This window comes from Penicillium waksmanii (assembly GCF_028829765.1).
Source record: "Penicillium waksmanii strain IBT 27052 chromosome Unknown utg000007l:1.0-4314555.0:1.0-4317578.0, whole genome shotgun sequence".
Taxonomy (NCBI): Eukaryota; Fungi; Ascomycota; class Eurotiomycetes; order Eurotiales; family Aspergillaceae; genus Penicillium; species Penicillium waksmanii.
Window position 1 is genome coordinate 1088946 of NW_026643253.1, and position 16737 is coordinate 1105682.

General features: G+C 49.8%; 5 protein-coding genes across 5 annotated transcripts; 2 read left to right on the forward strand and 3 right to left on the reverse strand.

The window, feature by feature from the left end:
• Positions 1–287: 287 nt before the first annotated feature.
• N7481_007262 (Clr5 domain-containing protein) lies at positions 288–1368 on the forward strand (the record flags this gene model as incomplete). The annotated part of the gene is made up of 2 exons (XM_057266481.1): positions 288–415; positions 492–1368. The coding sequence occupies 2 exons, from the start codon at positions 288–290 to the stop codon at positions 1366–1368; spliced, it is 1005 nt and encodes a 334-aa protein (XP_057120682.1).
• Positions 1369–3728: 2360 nt separating this feature from the next.
• Positions 3729–4889, forward strand: N7481_007263 (NADPH:quinone oxidoreductase family protein; the record flags this gene model as incomplete). The annotated part of the gene is made up of 2 exons (XM_057266482.1): positions 3729–3761; positions 3885–4889. 2 exons carry the CDS (start codon positions 3729–3731, stop codon positions 4887–4889), a joined length of 1038 nt encoding a protein of 345 aa, XP_057120683.1.
• Positions 4890–6060: 1171 nt separating this feature from the next.
• N7481_007264 (OSBP family protein) lies at positions 6061–10041 on the reverse strand (the record flags this gene model as incomplete). The annotated part of the gene is made up of 3 exons (XM_057266483.1): positions 6061–7185; positions 7269–8650; positions 8715–10041. The coding sequence occupies 3 exons, from the start codon at positions 10039–10041 to the stop codon at positions 6061–6063; spliced, it is 3834 nt and encodes a 1277-aa protein (XP_057120684.1).
• Positions 10042–10592: 551 nt separating this feature from the next.
• On the reverse strand, positions 10593–11824 carry N7481_007265 (ATP synthase complex assembly protein ATP12; the record flags this gene model as incomplete). The annotated part of the gene is made up of 2 exons (XM_057266484.1): positions 10593–11392; positions 11530–11824. The coding sequence occupies 2 exons, from the start codon at positions 11822–11824 to the stop codon at positions 10593–10595; spliced, it is 1095 nt and encodes a 364-aa protein (XP_057120685.1).
• Positions 11825–13568: 1744 nt separating this feature from the next.
• N7481_007266 (glycosyltransferase family 2 protein) lies at positions 13569–15705 on the reverse strand (the record flags this gene model as incomplete). The annotated part of the gene is made up of 4 exons (XM_057266485.1): positions 13569–13682; positions 14110–14401; positions 14679–15548; positions 15668–15705. The coding sequence occupies 4 exons, from the start codon at positions 15703–15705 to the stop codon at positions 13569–13571; spliced, it is 1314 nt and encodes a 437-aa protein (XP_057120686.1).
• Between the last annotated feature and the right edge of the window lie 1032 nt (positions 15706–16737).

Genomic DNA, 16737 nt, shown 5'->3' on the forward strand with positions numbered 1-16737 from the left:
TCCCGAGCCATGATCGACCATGCGTGCGCTGGGGCAAAGGGAAAAAAAGAGAAACGTTAGTGACAGACCCGGCACCATGGGAGATTGCGGTGGAGGAGGATCCAGGCCCATCCCCATTTGGGGTTGGCCGAGTTTATATCGCTCCCTCTTTCTCCAAACTTTCTTCTCTCGTGTCTTGTCTTGTACTTATATCTATCTCTTCCCAATCTTCTCATCTCCCTTATTCCTTCCCCCTCTCCTCCCCCTCTCTTCATCGTGCACTGTTCCGATCTACCTTATAACCCAGAATGAAGACTTCGATAACATCAGATGTGTGGGAGAAGAAGAAGGCCCTCATTGCCAAACTGTACATGGAGGAGGAATGGCCACTCAAGCAGGTCATTAAGCAGATCCGTTCGGACGATTTCAACCCAAGGTGAGCAAAAGATTATCCTCTCGGCCACTGGCCATTCCCCTCAAATTCCCCTCCGCTAACTAACCACCTCCCCCAGTGAAACACAATTGCGCAGCCGCCTCAAGAAATGGCGTGTTACAAAACCCTCACGCCAAACTCGCAAGAAGCCTCAGGGTGTAGATGATGATTTCGACAAGGATGGAAGATCCTCTACCGCCTCTCCTCGCAATCAGAAACAATCGCCAATTTTAAGAGATGCCGTCAAACACCCGGAGTGGGCGCATCCCCTCTATGCGCCTCAGCCTCAGCCTCACGTCGTTTCTCAACAACTGACTCCCAGCCCATCGGGCGATGGTTTAATTTGCGATCACTCGGCCGTATTCACCGATCCCAGTCCATCCACTTCTTCTTTCGAGCACCCCGGTCAAACATCCACAGCGGGCCCAGGCTTGATGGTCAACACTTCCTCCGTTGTGACTCCGACCTATTCGACTCTCCCACTTTCACCCGAGTCATGTCTCCCTAGCCCGGGAGCAACAAATACTCATATGGCCCAGTGGCCTCCTCGTTCAGTCTCCCTCGACGTGGGTCTTAATCAACCGATGCATCCTCCGGCCCCTTGGTACTCAGTCCCCTTTGAACCAGTCACTCCGCCATCCATTGTCCCCCACTCTACACCTCTTCCAGCTTCTGCCTCGGGATACATGATTCCTCCCCAGGGAATGTTTTCTCAAGAATTCACTCACTACCCCGGAGAAGACTACCAAATTTACGACGCAAAGCCGTGGAAGCGCACCATGTCTCTCCAATATGATTACGGTCAACATCAACATCACCACGGCCATGCTCGCCCCGATCAATCCGACAGAAAATACCACTACCAAGCAGCCTACCACCATCCCCACGGCGACATGGTTTCTCTCCCGCCTAGTCAACCAGTGATGTGCGCGCCCATGATGCCGTACTCCAACTAAAGTTTCCGGCTCGACTTTGGGCAGAACAGAACAGACAGAACCTTGGGCCTGGCGTTTGATACTCGTGAATGAGTGGTTGTGATTATTATCCGTGATACCTCCGTTGTTTTTTTTTTGTTTCTTGCGTTTTTCTCCCGATCCTTCCTTTTTTTACTTTTCTATCTGTTCTTCCATGTCTCTATATCTCAGCGTTGTAAAATGGGCGGCGATCTGTATCTAATAGATCTTGTTATGTATGACATACTCGGTGTTGCACTCGTGGGCGGAAAGTTGATTTGTTCTACCCACTTTTGTTTTTGATTCACGGCGTTGATTGGAACCTGTTCTCTTGATACCTTATACCTCTGCTGTGCAGTGGTCTCTATATAATCTGAATATTGTCAAATTGTGTCTGTCTGTGTCTGTGTCTGTGTCTGTGTCTATGCCTGTGCCTGCCTCTCTATTGTCCACTCTCTCACGATAGGACCTGCATTCTACCCTCCTATCTGTTTTCGTTCCAGCATCTTGATACCCCCTACCAATCCAATCCAATCATCCATCCATCCATCCTTCCATCCACCCATCCATCCATCCAATTGTGCTACATCAACTTATACAGCGCGAATTAATTGATCTACTCTCAATCTCTCAAACCCGCACGTGGCGAACTTTCAGATCAGTTTCACCGTCGTCCGAATCTACTAGTGAAGACATCGGCGTATCTAGACCAACTTAGCGCAGACTAGACCAACTTTATCAATGGCGCAATTATGAGACAGACAAAGCCGGCGGGAGATTGTCTGCCCCATTTCACTGCATGCCCCATCTCCAACGCATGTCATGTGCTTGTGCTTTTCTTGTCTGTCTAACCGAGATCAGACCGTAAAATCAGACCTGGACTAGTACTACTCGCAGTACTCCGTTAAGGGTCCACCGGCTCTTTTACCGGGTCCAACGGCTGCCCAATTTGCATGATCTTCGGTTCCGATGGGAGATCCTCGTCTGAAGCTTTGTTTCTCCTTTTAGATATATCCCCGGCCTCTTGATTGCGGTTGAGGTTGAGCCTCGGGAGAGGGGGTGAAGGTGAAGAAGAGGGGATCTCCGAGGACACTTCATCAATGCCAGTTCCAGTGCCGGTTCCTATTTTTACTATTTTTAGGGGGTAATTACGAGCACGAGCACGAGTACTTACAGGGCACTCTGTTCAGGGTAGGGTACTTTTTACACTTTCTGCGATCTTCCTTGGCCGGTTTCACCTACAATGCAAAGTTATGGAGTATACTCGTAAAGTATATTTTTCTTTCCTTCGGCGAGGAATCTGAACCGACAAGGGTTCTATCCCCGGTTTGTTTCAGCGGTTGGGGTAGTTATTCTGACCCCTGCATTGACCGGCATGATTCACGTTGGTCCTGCGGGAGTGACGACAATGAAACGAGGCTCAAACATCAGCAATAGTAGCGGAGTTGAGACGGGAGGATCGATGTAGGGTATGTTGTGGCGTTTGCAGATCTGGTTTTACTCGCATACTCGTATGCGCATCGGATGAGGCTGGATACTTAGGCTAGTATCTCGCCACGCATCAGATTAATTAGTGAGCGATCACAATATGTGACTCGTGAGTACGCTGTACATAATAGAATCAAGTTTTTTTTTCTACTTGTGACAAAAATAGTATGATTTTGATAAGACTAATAGTAATAGAAACCTTGGAAACTATCTGATAATTTAATAGTGTTATCCCATGCGATGGGTCACATCCAATGCTCCGGGATATCGACTATTTCGTCAATGCCGTTTCCATTCGGAGCAAACCACTGGAACCTCCCCGGAATATATCCCAGAAATTCCATTTCTTTTTTTCTTAAATTATAATTATAATTTTGGTTCCTGGTTCGGTCGTCCGGGATACTCCAATTCCAATACCAAACTATTGCGTGCCCGTGGCAAAATTGGTGGTCGTTGGCGGATCGGCATCCCGGCTATTCTGCCGCCAATCTTCAACATGAGAGCTACCGGCAGATTGGATTGACCGAGGCACAATGGGTTCCCGAGATATCCCTCATGCTCCGTATATCGCACAGAGGAGATAAGATGCCAGATGCCAGAGACGAATAATCTTCATTTACAACTTCATACGTGAATCTATATGCGATTTTCCGATTAGCATGTAGCAGATACTCGTAGCCGCGTAGACCAGCGTTGCATCGCAGCGCATCCGAGGGACCTCGGCATCTGCGGGGAACAGCTCTCTACCTCTCCTCTCCGCAATTCCACCAACACCAACACATCTCCCCATCTTCTTGTTTGGTACACCAGAGCGTATACCAGAGCCCCCATCCAATCCAATCCAACCAAACATACCCGTTTAACCTCTATTCAAAATGCGTGCTATTCAAGTCAGCGAATACGTCAAGGTTAGTACCATTACCCGCCACCCACAGTCCTATATACGAAGTACCACACGAGATCGAAGCTCAACCCGCTGCTGCCCTTCTAAATAAACACCGCAAAATAACACTAACAAAATCTATTCACAGGGCCCCCTCGACCTCAAAACAACCGAAGTCCCAACCCCAACCCCAAGCCCAGACAAATACCTCATCGAAATCCACTCCGCGGGAACAAACTTCTTCGACATCCTCCAAATCCAAGGAAAATACCAACACCAACCCCCCCTCCCCTGGATCGGCGGTGCCGAATTTGCCGGCACAATCGCTGCCCTACCCACCTCGTCAGCTTCGTCCTCGCTCAAGTACAAGGTCGGCGACCGCGTCTTCGGCGCAACACAAGGCGCCTACGCCACACATGTCCTAGCACCAGAACACACCCTCCTCCCCGTCCCCTCGGGATGGAGTTTCGAAGATGCGGCCGGTCTTTTCGTTACGGCGCCAACGTCGTACGGGGGTCTTGTTCATCGGGCAGGTGTTAAGGAGGGTGATTGGGTCCTCGTTCACGCTGCCGCTGGTGGAGTCGGATTATCCGCTGTACAAATTGCGAAAGCGAAAGGTGCGACTGTCATCGCGACAGCCGGTACAGCCCGAAAGCGAGAGATTGCGAAAGAATTCGGCGCGGATTATGTCGTTGATTATACAGACAAGGCCTGGCCGGAGATCGTTAAGAAACTGTGTAAGGAGAATCGGAGCGGTAATGGTGCTGCAGGTGTTGATATCGTGTATGATCCTGTGGGCATGATTGAGCCGAGTCTTAAGTGTGTTGCGTGGAATGCGAGACTTTTGGTTATTGGGTTTGCTGCCGGGAGTATTGAGAAGGTTGCGCTTAATCGGGTGTTGTTGAAGAATGTTAGTATTGTTGGTTTGCATTGGGGGCAGTATGCTAAGTTTGAGACGGGGACTGTTGGGGATGTTTGGAAGGGGATTTTTGATCTTGTTGCCCAGGGGAAGTTTCGCGGTACGGCGTTCAAGGATGAGAGCTTTTTTGGATTGGAGAGTGTGCCTAAGGCTTTGCAGGCGCTTGGTGGGAGGGAGACTTGGGGGAAGGTTGTGGTGAATGTTACTGACGAGAAGGCGAAGAGTAAGCTGTGAGTGGATGGGGTGGGCTACGGAGAGAATCTGGAGATACAGTGTATATATGATATAGGTAGATTTCCAAGGTTTATTTCATTTCAATCGTTTCCTCGAGTACTTCTCAAGATATTAATAAGTGAAGGATATGTAATTGTAATTGTAGATGTAAATGTAGGTGCGCAAGGAGTCATGCTCTGGTAAATAAACACCAAAACTCCCCCCCAAAGGAAAGAGTCTGAGCAAGTATAACATGAACTATGAAGGCCCTTTACTTGCTCTGGCAACTTTCTTTCTTTCCCTTCCGCGAGAGAAGACTCTCTCGAAAGACAAAAGAAAAAGCACCGGAGTATCCCTGACGAGATCCCCCAGCTCACAATCCAGCTCCGGTCGGTCGCACCCACAAGACGTGGAAGTACGGTGACTGTCCTTACAAGAAGGGTCCGTGTATTCGTCCGTGAGGACTGGGACAGCTGGATTGTGGAGTTGCGATGTGTTTCAAATGTATTTGTGGGTTCGTTGGGCGGTTGGAAGAAAAACTGAAGCGTGCCAGCAGAGCTCGATCTGGTTAATATCGTGTTAGTAGTTCCGATCTCAATCTCAATTGAAGTAAGTGAGATAATCCGACCGCGTATTGACGCAGAATGCGCATCAGTTTCTGGTCCACACGCGGTCGGAGTGATTTGGTTTGGAGTTGGCAGGTTGAGATTGGAGAAGTTGGAAAAATGGAGGAGTCTCGTCCCCAACGAGTATTCCCGCCTCGCTTAGTGATTAGTCAGCGGCTCTACTACTACGACTAACTATACTATGGTACTAGTATACTGTGAATAATTTACTTTGTCGAGATCAAGGCATGAAGTGAAAATTTTGTATGGACCAGAAAAAAGGGGGCTTAATTTGAACACTGATAATAACAAAGTGATATCGACAACAGGTCATGGTGCATCGTGTATGCATGAACTGACTGAACACTGCCAAACCAAACGAAGGTCAAGGTCCGAAGTCAAGGTCAAGGTCTTGTAAATTACATCGCGAAGGGGTCTAGACTAGAAACCGTAATCAGAAGCCAAAAAAAAAAGAACGGGCCCGAGCCGAGCCGAGCCATCCAGGACAGGACTCGAAACCGGGGACAGAGAATAGCAAAAAGAATGGCAATACCCTCTCAAGTCCCATCCCATCCATTCCGGCCCGATTAGAAAATATCCTCAGACCGGCTCCAATCCTGCGCATCTCGACTAGACCAATATTTGCCATTATGAGCCCAGAAATCCTCACCCGTTACAGGGCATCTATCACGAACGAACCATTGCGGCGAGTAAGTCTCGCCTTTGGTCTCACGTTCTCTCCGCTTAGCACGCTGCTTCTCTTCAACGCGATGTTTCTCGTCCGCAGCGAGATCGTACTCGCCATCTTCCATAGCACGTTGGTCCGGACGCAGTCGCGTATCGGTGGGAGGTAAGTGTTCCCTCAGGCCCTCCGGTAGCGCATTCAGAGTGATGACGAAGGGGGTTAGGTTGAATGGCACACCCGTAGGACGAGCGTGCGCTTGCCAGACTAGGAGTGTCTTTGCGGACTCGGGGTCTTGGCCTGAGACGGGTGCTTCGAAGCCGGGAGTGTGGCGAGCGTAGATCTTGTCGTTCCAGCGGCCGCCAATACTCCATTTCGGAGATCCGTCCGCGTCGACTAATTTACCGGCGACTTGGTAAGCGGAAGATGCCTTCCATCCGCGGGGTTTGAAGTCAAGATAGCAGACCTCGCCCGTGGTGTGGTTTTTGATTTCCATCAGGCCGTAGTTATCAACAGTGGGGTTTCCAGTGATGATACCGATGACCGAGGAAGTGACCTTTTTCCAAGTGTACAGCTCTTCTCCGCCGGTGACGGGTCGAAGTTTGAGGAACCATGTGCCCAGCAGGTTAATGTCGAAAGATTTGCCGTAGAATTTAGACTTGAGAGATGATTCGCCCCAGTAGTCCCATTTGGGCGATTCGGCCCACGCAGCTCCAATTGGCGGGTGATGGCTGACTTGTTCCACGAAGAACCGGTAGCCCTTGTCGGGCCGGACGTACTCGAAGGTTTCACCAAGGAGGGGGTTGAAGGGCTTCGCAACACGGCCAATGGTTGAGGCGTACTCACTTGCAGCATATGATGCCACGTACAGCAGGCGTTCCATCGAGTCTGACCGGTCGGCAGCAATATCAAGTAGATCAGTGTATTCCAGATCCTCTGCAACACGCTGAAGTAGGGAAGTTGGTTCGTTGAAGGACACCGGCAGAGTCATCTTGGTCATGTCCTTGCCAATCATGGATTTCAAGATGCCCTAAAAAATGGTTGGTTAGTCGTTTGCATTTGTAAAAAAAGTCAAATGAAGACGATATATCTATCAGGCAATTAATCACTTACCCAAAGGCCAATCTTGGGACGATTGTCATTGTCCATTTTGAGTCTTTGTCGCACAGGCTCTTCGTAGCCCTTAAATGAGGGTGCGATCATGGCAACCTTATCATTACGAGCCTGTGAACTTTCATCTTCAGGCTCCTTCTTCTCTTGAGACTCTCCCTGCGTCATATCCTCAACTTCAATATCCCCCGCATCAATGGCATCGAAGAACTCATCCCCATCCGACTCAGAATCATAAAGACTGCTGATTTTCGACAGGTTGGAGTGCTTGCGGCTGAGGGTAGGGCGGGCAGCAAGTTGAGCCGATGCCTCCCCGTCTTCCTCGGGTGCGCCTGTGTCGCGAAAATCCTCCTGGCTCTCCTCCAGCGTATCCTTATCATTGGCAGGTGCACGAGAAGGCGCTTCGCTAATTGAGCGGCTAGCGGCTGTGGCATGTTCCAAGGCCTCCTTCAGAGCACGCTTAGTTCGTTTCCGCTTCTCCTCCGACTCGCCCATCTTGGACTGAAGCTCTTCATGTTCTTGAGCGACGCGTGCCATACTTTCCTCCCACATTTGGCGCAGATGTTCTTCCCTGTTCAATCGGTATTGCCAATAGGAATCACGATCCCGCGAGATCTTGAGAAGACTTTGGACCAGTCCCTTGAGACTACTAACGGCGCCTTCATAGGCACCAAGGGCTTGCTCAAAGGAAGGATCTCCAATTGCCGTGCCAGGATTCTTAGTCCGTTCAGCCTGTAGTGAAGCAGTGACATTCGAAAGTAGATCCAGTTGGAGCTTCGCAGACTGCGCGGTGATGTTCAGGGCATCCTTATCCTCCGCAGGTGCTTCGTGGCTAGAAGCATAGTCGTAAAATTCCTCATCATCATCATTGCCATCACCATCGAGCATGGTTGTGGCATGGCTGGCCACCCTGTTGACTTCATTCGTGCTTTGGTCAAGAGAGCCATATGCTGAGCTTACCTCGTCCTCGGGGGTAGTTTCAAGTGTTGTGCGCGAGGCATGAGTGCTCAGCCGTGTGATGCTGTTACCAGGCACGCCTAGGGTGGATGGAGGAGCGAGACTCTTTGTACTGGGACGGTGACTTAGACCGGACTCGGACGGAGTTCCAACTGAACGGCCTTCGCTCTGATCCATCTTTGCCTGACGAAGGACCTCGGCATTCTGATTGCGCTGCCGCTCTTCTTCCTTCGCCTCATCTTTAGCCCACTGGATGGCGTTGTTCAGTGACCAGAACCAGCGTTTGGCCTCGACGACATGGTTTGCCTTGAGGTGATACTTCACAGATGATTTGCCGTGAATCTCAAACCGAGTTTTATCCTGTGCATCCATGTTGAGTCGGGCAATTCTCATATTAATAGCGCCACGGCAAGCTGAGCCAATATCATCTGGACAAACGAATCAGACCCAGCCCAGAAACCCCCACCCTTTAGAAGAAGAAGTAAAACTTACCCTGGTGCTTATAATAGCTCAAAACGCCATCCTCCAAGACAAACCACCGCAGTTTGTAGCCACTGGTATAGTTGGTCCATTTCTTAAGATATCCTCTCATTTCACGAGCATCCTTGCCAGCAAGAGGCGCCTCACCACCGATCGAAGCCCGGGCCGATAAACCTTGAGCATTGTTGTTACCAAGAATCGCTCTCTCCTGAATACCACGTTGTGCGATCACAGCAGCGGGGGATTTCTTAAGGAGGGCGCGAGTCTTGTCATCCTTTGTGACATCCTGGGGCAACTTGCCCTTCTTATCACGGCGGAAAGGATCCGCCCCGTGAGTCAGGAGTATTTGAATGAGCTGGGAGTCCTTATTACGAGCACCCTCATGCAGTAAAGTACCCCCAGTCTGTACAGTGGTAGGATCAGCGACCAAGTCCAGAGCATTGACATCCAAGATTCCCTCGGCGCGGGGTTCCTCCAATAGTTTTTCCAAATTCTCGTAATCTTTCTTCGCGAGCAGGACCTGGATTTCTTGTGTCTTGTTGTCGATGAAGAGCGAGCGGGCTAGTTGGAGTTGCTGGAAGATCTCGGGTGTACGTGCGACTTCCAGTGGTGTTTGACCGCGGTAGTTGACGATAGCATCGTTGACACAGTCTCGATTCAGCAATTCCCGAATGAGAGAAACGCGGCCAAGTTGCGCAGCAAGGTGGAGAGGGGTATTTCCCTCCCGATCCTGCTCGTTGATACACTGGTCGTCTCCGGATGACAAGACAAACTCCACGACCTGGGGCTCGGCGCACTGCAAGGCCAGGTGTAGGATTGTGGTACCGTATAAGCTATTCGCAATCTGAGGGTCCTGGGATTCCTTAATCGCCTTGGAAATGGCCGTGGTATCGCCGCTTCGCAGGGTCTCAAATAGGCGGAAGGTCCGCACCGACTGATCGAGGGACATGCTGCTGGTCTCCGGCTGAGGCTGAGGCTGAGACTGAGGCGCGGATGTGATCGCGCCTTTGTCCAAGCCACTCACACTGTCGGCGGGGATGCTCTGCCTGCTCTGGTTGGACGGGATATGTAGGAGGGGTACGCCGGAGGTTGGAGGGGATGCAGGATCGAGGGAGGCCTCGCGAGTTTGAGAAGTGTGGCGGCTGAGACTGCGAGTGTGCTTCAGGGAGAAGGAGCCATTTCCAGAGGAAGTTGATCCGACCGAACCTTTATCGCTGTCTTCTCCGTTCTTGTCTTCACCTCTAGATTTATCGCGGTGTAAAAGGGAAAGTGCCAGGGCGCTGCGCGAGCGCTTGTGCTTGTGCCTGGGAGTGAGCATATTAGTGGTCGGATTTCCCATGTGATATAAGCGGGTGAGGGTGGCAGGTCGCAGCTTCTAACAGAGCAGCAGATACGATACGATGTTTTCTTCTTCTCCCAAGAGATTTGCCCGTGACGCGCGGCTAGAGGAAGCTTTCGAGCCACTTTCGTCAGGGATTCAATGGGCATGGAGGCGAAGGCGAGTTGACGGCCGAAGACAACCGTGGCTCGTCATCCGTGGGAACCAGAGGAGGGGGGGAACAACAACAGGGGAGACATAACAACTTGTACATACCCTTCTGGCCGTTCAGACATGATTCAAGATACACAAAACACTATTACAAGTGCATGAAGGGAGCTGGAGAAGACTTGGATGAAGAGAAGATCCTAAGGATAAAGGGTTCAGGGTTATTTTCTCCCCTCAGGGAGAAGGACGATCGCTGCACCGCCTTGGCAGACGCCGCTTTTCTACGGAGTATACAGACTCCTTACATTCGGGGAGAGGGGATGGTATACTCTAATACATTGTACAAATTGGATTGATGATGGTACATTCTCTATGGTACAGGCCTTCACCCAAGTCTATCTCGTTTATCTCGTCTCGCCATTCACCAAGATCACCACACTACCCAACTGTCGCTTCAAATCCTCCTTATTAACATCATGAGTATCCTCAACCTCGCCCCACATATCAGTCTGCCACTTAACTTCCAAACTCGAAGCCTCAGTCGCCTCCTCCAATCCAAATTTCTTCCCACCATTCTCATTCCGCTGAACATGACGGAAATTTTCACTCCACTCCACAACCAACCTCACCGCAACAAGAAGACTCTTAGAAGCAAGAATCCCCCTCTCCAAACCCGCCAGATCATGAGCCTTCAATCCCTGCACCCAAGCACGAATAGCTTCTTGGGTAGCCTTCGGTTGAGCAACGGGTAGAATACTCTGCGTGTCCAGGATAGGAACAATTTCAAGACCAGGCCAGACCTTCGTAGACAGGAAGCTCATGATATCCTGCGAAATACGGACCTGGATCTCCCGTAGACTCTCGATATGCTCTCCTTTCTCATTCTGTCGTTCCAGTGGGTGTCGTTCTCGCTCCGGTTCCCAGCATAGCAATGTATCCGTCTCCAGGTAACGCATGGCTGTGGTGATGATTTGTTCGCGGGTCGTGTTGATGCCTTGGGCCTCTTCACGGACGATATCCTCGGCGCGTGCGGCGAGGGAGGTCAGGGGGATTAGGTGGCTCTTTAAGGCTTGTTGGGCGGAGGTCATAACATCCCATTCTAGTGCGATGGCGTGGGCTAGTTGTGGCTTTGTCGGTGGGATGGAGAGGATGTCCTTGTTCGGGGTTCGGACGGGGCGCTTGTCTAGCAGTACTTGGAATTCTCCTGTTGAAAAAAAAGAAAAAACATGTTAGTACATACTCACAGCACGATGAGATGAGCCCGGGATGGGAATAGGTTGTGATGTGATGCGATGCGATGCGATGCGATGAATCACAATGGGTGTGGCCGCCAAAACATACCAGGCTTCCCATGAACATGAACATCCTTCCAGAATCTCTTCTTCAGCGAAACATTCGCCCTGGTCGGTTGTGATTCACCCTCTGCTCCCGCAGGAGCAGATCCTGCATTACTCTTCTGCGCAGCTGACTCCCTGAAAGCTTCCGCCGGGGCCGGAGCTTTGGGCGGAGGACCTTGAGCTGTGATGGGATGGGCGACGGCCGCTCTCAAGGGCGAAGAGTGCAGGTGGCGAGAGAAAACATTGCGTCGTGCGACCGAAGCCAGTCGCGAAGGTAACGCAACGCGGGGGAAAGCCATGATGGTGAGGGAAATCGAAGCAACGAATGGGAATGGAAGATGGAGAGGTTCGATGTTGCGGAGAAATTGAGTGAGCGGAACTTTTTTTCGAGTCTCGGCCCGATCGCCGCCTTTTGGAATGGAAATTGTACATAGTCTACATACGGGGGTAGTTTGGTCTCTGCATCAGGTTTTTATTTTATTTTATTTTATTTTATTTTTAAGGAATATCTTATTCTTTTTCATTTCATATTCCGGTTCTCGGGAACATCCAGTCGATCGTTCGTATATGTGTTGGCAGCTGGCTCTTCTTTACAGTTCTAGCCAGGGATCAACTGCGGTATTGCATCAGAGCTGGGACGCTATGGTCGGAGTATATGTACGATGACACCAGTCTGTCTCGCTTCGGATGGGTGCAGCTGAACTTGCTGAACTAGCTGAATCTGAGATCCTACGGAGTAGCCTATAGCCTATCAGAGAAATTGGACTTGTGCTGCATGGGTTCCATTGATTAGAAATTATCAACAAAAAAGCAGTTCCAAAAAAAAGGTTGGAAAAATGGACAGAAAACAAATCACAAAGCCTCCCATATTGCATCTAGAATCGAATCAAATCAAGCCATGTGAAAGATGGAGAGAAAATGGAGAGAGGGAAAACTTGAAATTACAAATTCAAATGAGGAAGACATTTCAGATGCTATCGCCAGAAAAGAAAGCCCGGGGAATCAAACCAGCAGAAGAGCATGAGCATGAGATGCAACGCGCAAGAGAACATTTCAAAAATAAAAATAAAAAAGCAATGACATCCGCCCATGCTTTTGTAATTTACACAAGAAAGAAAAGAAGAATCCAAAGGAAAAAGCCTTCAAGGCTCAAATCAAAAGTTAGCCGCCCATTTTTGTTTTTGCTTTTTGCTTTTGGGGTGTTTTTTTTGTTCTCTCTCTTTGAATAGAGGAACCAATGGTGCGCAGAGAAGAGCAAAGCTTCAATAGAAGAAAAGAAGAAAAAAGAACAACGAGAATCGCACGAATGGCAAATGTTGCCATGGTACCACATATCAAGTCTGTCGGATCTCACAAAACTGGCAGAAGGTGGACGAGGATTTTTCTCAGGGTCTGCAGAGTCACACCCACGCCATAAGGGACCAAGCCGAGCTGCAAGCAATGAGCAAGGTCCCGTGGTGGGTTGTGGGTTGACACTGTATGATCCAACCTGTCACGATGAGAGGAACGTTCGAAAATTAAAGCGCTGGACGCATCTAGAATCGAGTATCGAATCGAAAACCGAAGCCGAAACACAGAGAGAAAGGGAGAGGGGGCAAAAAGACCATGTCGGGTTTGGCATAATCAAAACAAGATCGTCACGGCATATCATCGTAAAAAACAAAAAAAGAAGAATGAGAAAAACGGGAATTCGAAAAAGGTAAAAAAGGTAGAACCTTGAAAAAGGTCCCAAGAGTGACCGAGCACATCTTATTTGTCGTGCTCGTGCATGAAGGGAGACGTGGACATGGCTTGGGGGTCCCGCGTTATCGTGGGGACTCTGCGGTGGCCTGTGTGATCCCCGAGATATTTGAAATTGAAAAGCGCATGCCACAGAAAAGACTCCTTCCCGCAAAGGGAAACTGGGGGTGGGGGTTGCAGGAAGGAGGGGGCGACGGGCGACGGAAATGGTATCCGGCGAGGCCAAAGTTGAGTTGAGGGGGGCGGCGATTGATGTGATATGGTGGTGGTGTGTGAGAGAGAGATGTATATGCAACTGTGTACTTATTTGGTGAAGTAGCTTGGGTAATAGGGCTGCTTCCTGCGATCCGCATCGGTGCGCTTCTTCATACGCTCGGCGTCATAATCATCGGCGCCGTCACGGCTACCCCATGTTGTCTGTGCAGGTAAGAGAGTCAGCTAATAATTCCAGGAAAGGCGAAGGGCGCTTGGATGCATATCAAGTCGATGGACCGGATGGATACAACATCAGACGAATCAGAGGGATCAGACAAAAATGGGTGGAGTGGGGTACGAAAACACAAAACAAGAGAAAGGGAACGTAAAGGCAGCTTGCACACGGGACAGTGGTGGATAAGGGCATCTGCACGAGGGAGGAGTTGTGATCAAAGCGTTGTGAGGCGGGCATGCCATAGGAGAAAGCAGAGCCAATACGGGGGTGGTTGGAGGATGAGGGGCTAGTGGCCGACGCTTAGGCAGCCCACTAGTTTTCCCAGACACACAACCCCACGCAATAAGACAGGAAATGACAGGAAATGAGGAAACGAGAAAATGAGGGAAAAAAAATAAAAAATACATTACTTACCACATTCAAGGTCATCACGGCATACATCTTGATTGCTCCGTGGAAATAACCGAATATAACGGAGATGGGCAACAGGAGAAGGTCGACTGGGTACCGAATGTAATGACCTAGCAACTTGATCCACTTGCTGGTGAACATCCACAAGCCGAGAGCCATCATTGCATGAGCATGAGAAGCATCGCCCCAAGTGATGGTAGCCTTGTGGCACAACCACACCAAGAGGAGGTCGCCCAACAGGGCCGGCGGCGACAAAGTCGTCAAGTGTACTGCATAGGCGCTCCAGGGCTGACGACTGCACGACAGGTTAGCTGCGGCTGAAAATGTAAATGAAAAACAATTTACATTACACTTTACCACTTTACGTGGGAAAGTAAAACATAAATCAGAACCAAAAGATTGACGAGGGGGCCAGAGCAGATCAACACAAGCCCATGTCTGATCTTTGCTGAACTGGGATAGGCGTCTAGGCAAAGGCCCACCCGCCCCGAAAAGCCATGACCAGAAGGCAATTGGAAGGGAGATCAAACAATAGAGGGAATGGGGACGGAGAGAAGGAGGGTTTCACTTACTACCAGATGTGCTTCTCGTGGAACATACTGGTGAGATTGCTCCGCCAGTTACTTCGGGACCACCGCGCGCATTGCTTCAAGAATCGGGGATTATCTTCCAAGGTGGTGAGCACCTCCGCTTCAGGGTGGTACTGCATATAAGTCTCCCAGCCATGCGAGACCATCCAGCGAGTAATGAAGTTGTCGTCATCCGCATTGAGTTGGTATTTTCCCCACCACCACTCCTCGTTGGTGAACCCATAAGTAAAGCCCTCATTCTGAAGAATCTGCGTCCGATAAGCCACCGTACGGCCCGACATGCACGGCAATCCTCCATCGATATTGGTCGTCGCACCACAGTCAAAGTTACGACGTTCCAGGTATAAAGCTCCCAAATATCCCCAAACTCGCTGCGAGAGACTAGGGTTTACCGCGCGACGCAGACGCTGGCATGTCACGACACCACCGTATCGGTCATCCTTCTCAAAGGGGGCTAGAATCCAGGGAAGCACGGTAGAAGGCCAGCTCACGTCGTCGTCGGCAAGCAAGGTGATGGCGGTTCGGACTTCGGGGATCGCGCGGGTCATTTGGCGGCGCTTATTCGGGTGGGTGACGGTGAATAGGCGAATGCGAGATTTGGAGGCTGGCATAGCATACAGCATGCGCTCAGCCTTCCTCCGGTTTGCCTCGATCGTCACCAGCAAGATCTCGTAGGGCTGGTTGTCGAGGATGGACCGAATTGTCTCAACCAATTCGTCGCCACAACCCTCCAGTGTGGGGATAATAACCGTGACATCCTGCGAGGTGAGTTTCGGATTCTCCGGTGGCGGGATCGGCGTAAATGACCAGAAAGAGATCAAGTTCACCACTAGTCGAGCGTAGCGATAGATACTATTTGGGTCAGCTGCAGCTCGTGCAGGTGGCAAAAAAAATAACAAAAGAACCACAACAAGAAACGAGACAATTTCACTATTCAGGTGAAGAGGGGGGAAATAATTATTTTCACTCACAAAAGTGCGACAAAGGCTCGCAGAAAAGGAAAAGCCATGGCGGGTCCAACAATTAATGTTCCGAAGTCTCTGGGTGATTTATAGGGTTGGTCGAATGTCCGGATGGTATCATTCAACTATAGAGTTCCAAGCATTAGCACTGGCATTGGTAAATTTCCGTCTTCTCCGATTTGACAATCTGGAGCAAGAAGGAAATTGAAAAAGAAAAGACATAGTAGTCTTTGTCGGAAAAAGAATCTTTACCTATAGCCTCAATATTCCCGAATCGACCCTTTTTTTCAATCAAAAAAAGGAAGAAGGGGGAGGGGAATGGGCTGGTATTTGCAAGTCGAGGCAAGCAAATAATAAAAAACGAATGTCGGGGAAGACACAGCTTCCTCAACCAGCCCAAGGAAGGAGAGGGGAGGGGGAGAGGACGAGAGGAAAAGGAAGAAAAATAAATAACGAGATAGATGGGAGACGAGGTCGAGTTAATTTGTAGGGGGAGCACATGCCTTATGGGCCATCCTGATACTAATCCACGCGATGGTAAGAAAAAGGGACCTAAATCAAAAATCAGAAATGTCATTGCCAAAAGGAAAAAATATATTTTAAAAAATGTGAATAAAAAAAATCAAAATAAGAAAATCAAAAATAAGAGAATACGGACTAGAGCATAGTGCCCCAGTAGCCGTTGTCGTTTTGAGATTCCTGCAGGTGTAGTTTTTGCCTCGTGCGTCAGAGACCCTGGATCTAGATGGGAAAAGAGTGGAGGGTTTGGCGGCCCATGCAGCAGTGACATGCGGTGGGGCCACAATGCCTTGGTATGTAGTAGTATAGTACAATCTTGTATCATACTGTATTACAGCGGTTCGTTGATTTGGCTTTTTTGGCTTTTGGCTCAGTTCTCGCTGCTGCTCTGCCTGCGCTTCTGCTTGTTCGACTTCCTCCATGCGAGCTCGGTTCTAGCATTCCGGGCCTGAGACCACGCGCCCCTATGACGAAAGCAAGGCAACCACCTGAGTCTTTTGACTGTTATGACTGTTATGACTGTTTTGACTGTTTTGACTATGTCTGTATTCATTGGCTAC